General features: G+C 40.0%; 1 protein-coding gene across 1 annotated transcript; it reads right to left on the bottom strand.

The window, feature by feature from the left end:
• Positions 1-615: 615 nt before the first annotated feature.
• On the bottom strand, positions 616-1,097 carry LOC6725070. Its single transcript, XM_016173394.3, has 2 exons — positions 946-1,097; positions 616-889 (listed from the first exon to the last, which is right to left on the bottom strand). Exon 2 carries the CDS (start codon positions 880-882, stop codon positions 691-693), a length of 192 nt encoding a protein of 63 aa, XP_016038055.1. The 5' UTR covers positions 883-889; positions 946-1,097; the 3' UTR covers positions 616-690.
• Positions 1,098-1,970: the final 873 nt, after the last annotated feature.

Raw genomic sequence — 1,970 nt, 5'->3', positions numbered from 1 at the left:
GAACACCCGCCCGAAAAATTGCGTAATGAGCAGCCAAAGCTAAGTCATATACTTGGCACAACAAAGTATAGACTTTGAAAACGTTCAATCTAATTTATAAAATAATTGCAATATGCTTATGCATTAAATGACATTCAAGGTAGATTCAAAATTGAATCTTTCGAAAAACTGGGTTTTGATTTCAATACTTTTCATCGTCTCCATTTGTTTAAAAGCACTAGAAATGCGAAAAGACAAGACTTTCGAAAGACTTAGACAAAAAACCTAGTTCCAATGAGGACCGATTAAAAATGAATGCTAATCGCATTAGGACAATAAGGCGATGATGCAATAACCATGTAGCAAGTGCATTTTGGGATCTCGACCCTAAGGATATACATACATATGGGGAGATATAAGGCGGAGTGGCGGATTACAAGCTGGCAATCCACTTGCCACATGGTTCATTGTTTCGAGGGTTGCCCGCGTTTCCCTTTTTGTTTTACTTTTTAGTTTCCACCATCAAGTCCATTGTCCCGTACACGTTTTTGGGTGAAACCTAATCCGCTTAGAGCACAAGTGAGCGATGAGCCAAGGGACAATAAGCGATCCCGAAAGCAGATCATGACGGATGACGACATGGCAATATGGTACAGCACTTTATTGGGAGTTATTGATAAGCAACAACGTGCAAATGTGAGAAATGCCCCATTATGTTAACAAGCTGTCACCTTCATAAGTAGAAAATAAGCGGCTATCGGAGTCGTCATCCAAATCGCTTTCCTCCGAAATGGGTTCATCCCGGTCAACTATAGCAATCTGGTTGTGTTCGATCATCAGGCGAGAGATCTCCTCCTCGAAATCGAAATTTTCCGGGACTATGTCCTTTGCGTTCGTCTCCATGGTTTTACTATGAATACTCAATAAGTATGCCTGATAAAATATTTAAATGCTCAAAATACTTACAAATTTTGCAATTTTTATAAATCGTCGTCGGGCAAAATTACTTTTGTAATGTCTCGAGTTTGACAAATAAAGCAATTGCCTACATGATGTCTATACAGCCAAAGTTTTCTAAACATTTTGACTACGACTACTTTGTTTCCTGGTCGCACCATTTAAATATATATGTAGTTATATCCAAACATCGCCATATCCGATTATCGGAAACGGAAGAGTCCAATCCAAACATTGCCCTGCCTGGTGTTTCGTTTCTGATTCTGATTCTGGTTCTGGTTCTGGATCTGGTGGCCCGGAATCCCCGGTTCTGGCTGTGTATATCCGCCTGCAATGTGTGGTGTTTGGCCAAAGTAAATATGAGCCCGATATGCAACTGCGTCTTACATAATCACACGGCGCACGGCGGCCTTTGTTTCGCCTTTGTTGGTTTTATGGCCGTTGCGGCCACAAAGGAAAAGCCGACGAAACCAAACCCCGAAAAACCCCAACAAGGAAAGACAAAAAATATCCGTAGACAAAGCGTCGAAGAAATTCGCTAGAAAATGCCACGCGGTAATGACAAATATTGACATTTCCTTTCTACCCGGATCTCCAAAAGCGAAACCCTAAACCGAATTCCGAAATAAAGGCCACGCTTTCATCGATAAATAGCGCAGAAGACTCGACTCCCCGCCGCCAAGATTAGCGGTTGGAAATAGCTCAATGAAGCTGGGTTCGGAAAAATCGAATTTTTGAAATTTAAAAGCTGGAATCGTTTGCCCATTTTTTGCCCATGTTTGCCCACCAATTAGTTTTTTTTGCCCACGTCCAGTTTTTGAGATATGAATTTTCGAACAAGTTCGAAAATTTTCGAAGATCAAAAATTTCACTTTTTTCAAAATTTTTTTTTTTAATCGCAATAACTTCGTTTGCCCACGTTTGCCCACCCTTTAGAATTTTGAAATTTTCGAAAATTTTCGAAGATCAAAAATTTCACTTTTTTCAATTTTTTTTTTTTAAATCGCAATAACATCGTTTGCCCACGTTTGCCC

The sequence above is a fragment of the Drosophila simulans genome, chromosome X (assembly GCF_016746395.2).
Source record: "Drosophila simulans strain w501 chromosome X, Prin_Dsim_3.1, whole genome shotgun sequence".
In the NCBI taxonomy this organism is placed as follows: Eukaryota; Metazoa; Arthropoda; class Insecta; order Diptera; family Drosophilidae; genus Drosophila; species Drosophila simulans.
The sequence above is the reverse complement of the archived record's forward strand: the minus strand, read 5'-3'. Positions and strand labels throughout refer to the sequence as shown.

Coding starts and splice junctions, on each gene's coding strand:
- LOC6725070 (XM_016173394.3), bottom strand. CDS start 882: ATGGAGACGAACGCAAAGGACATAGTCCCGGAAAATTTCGATTTCGAG.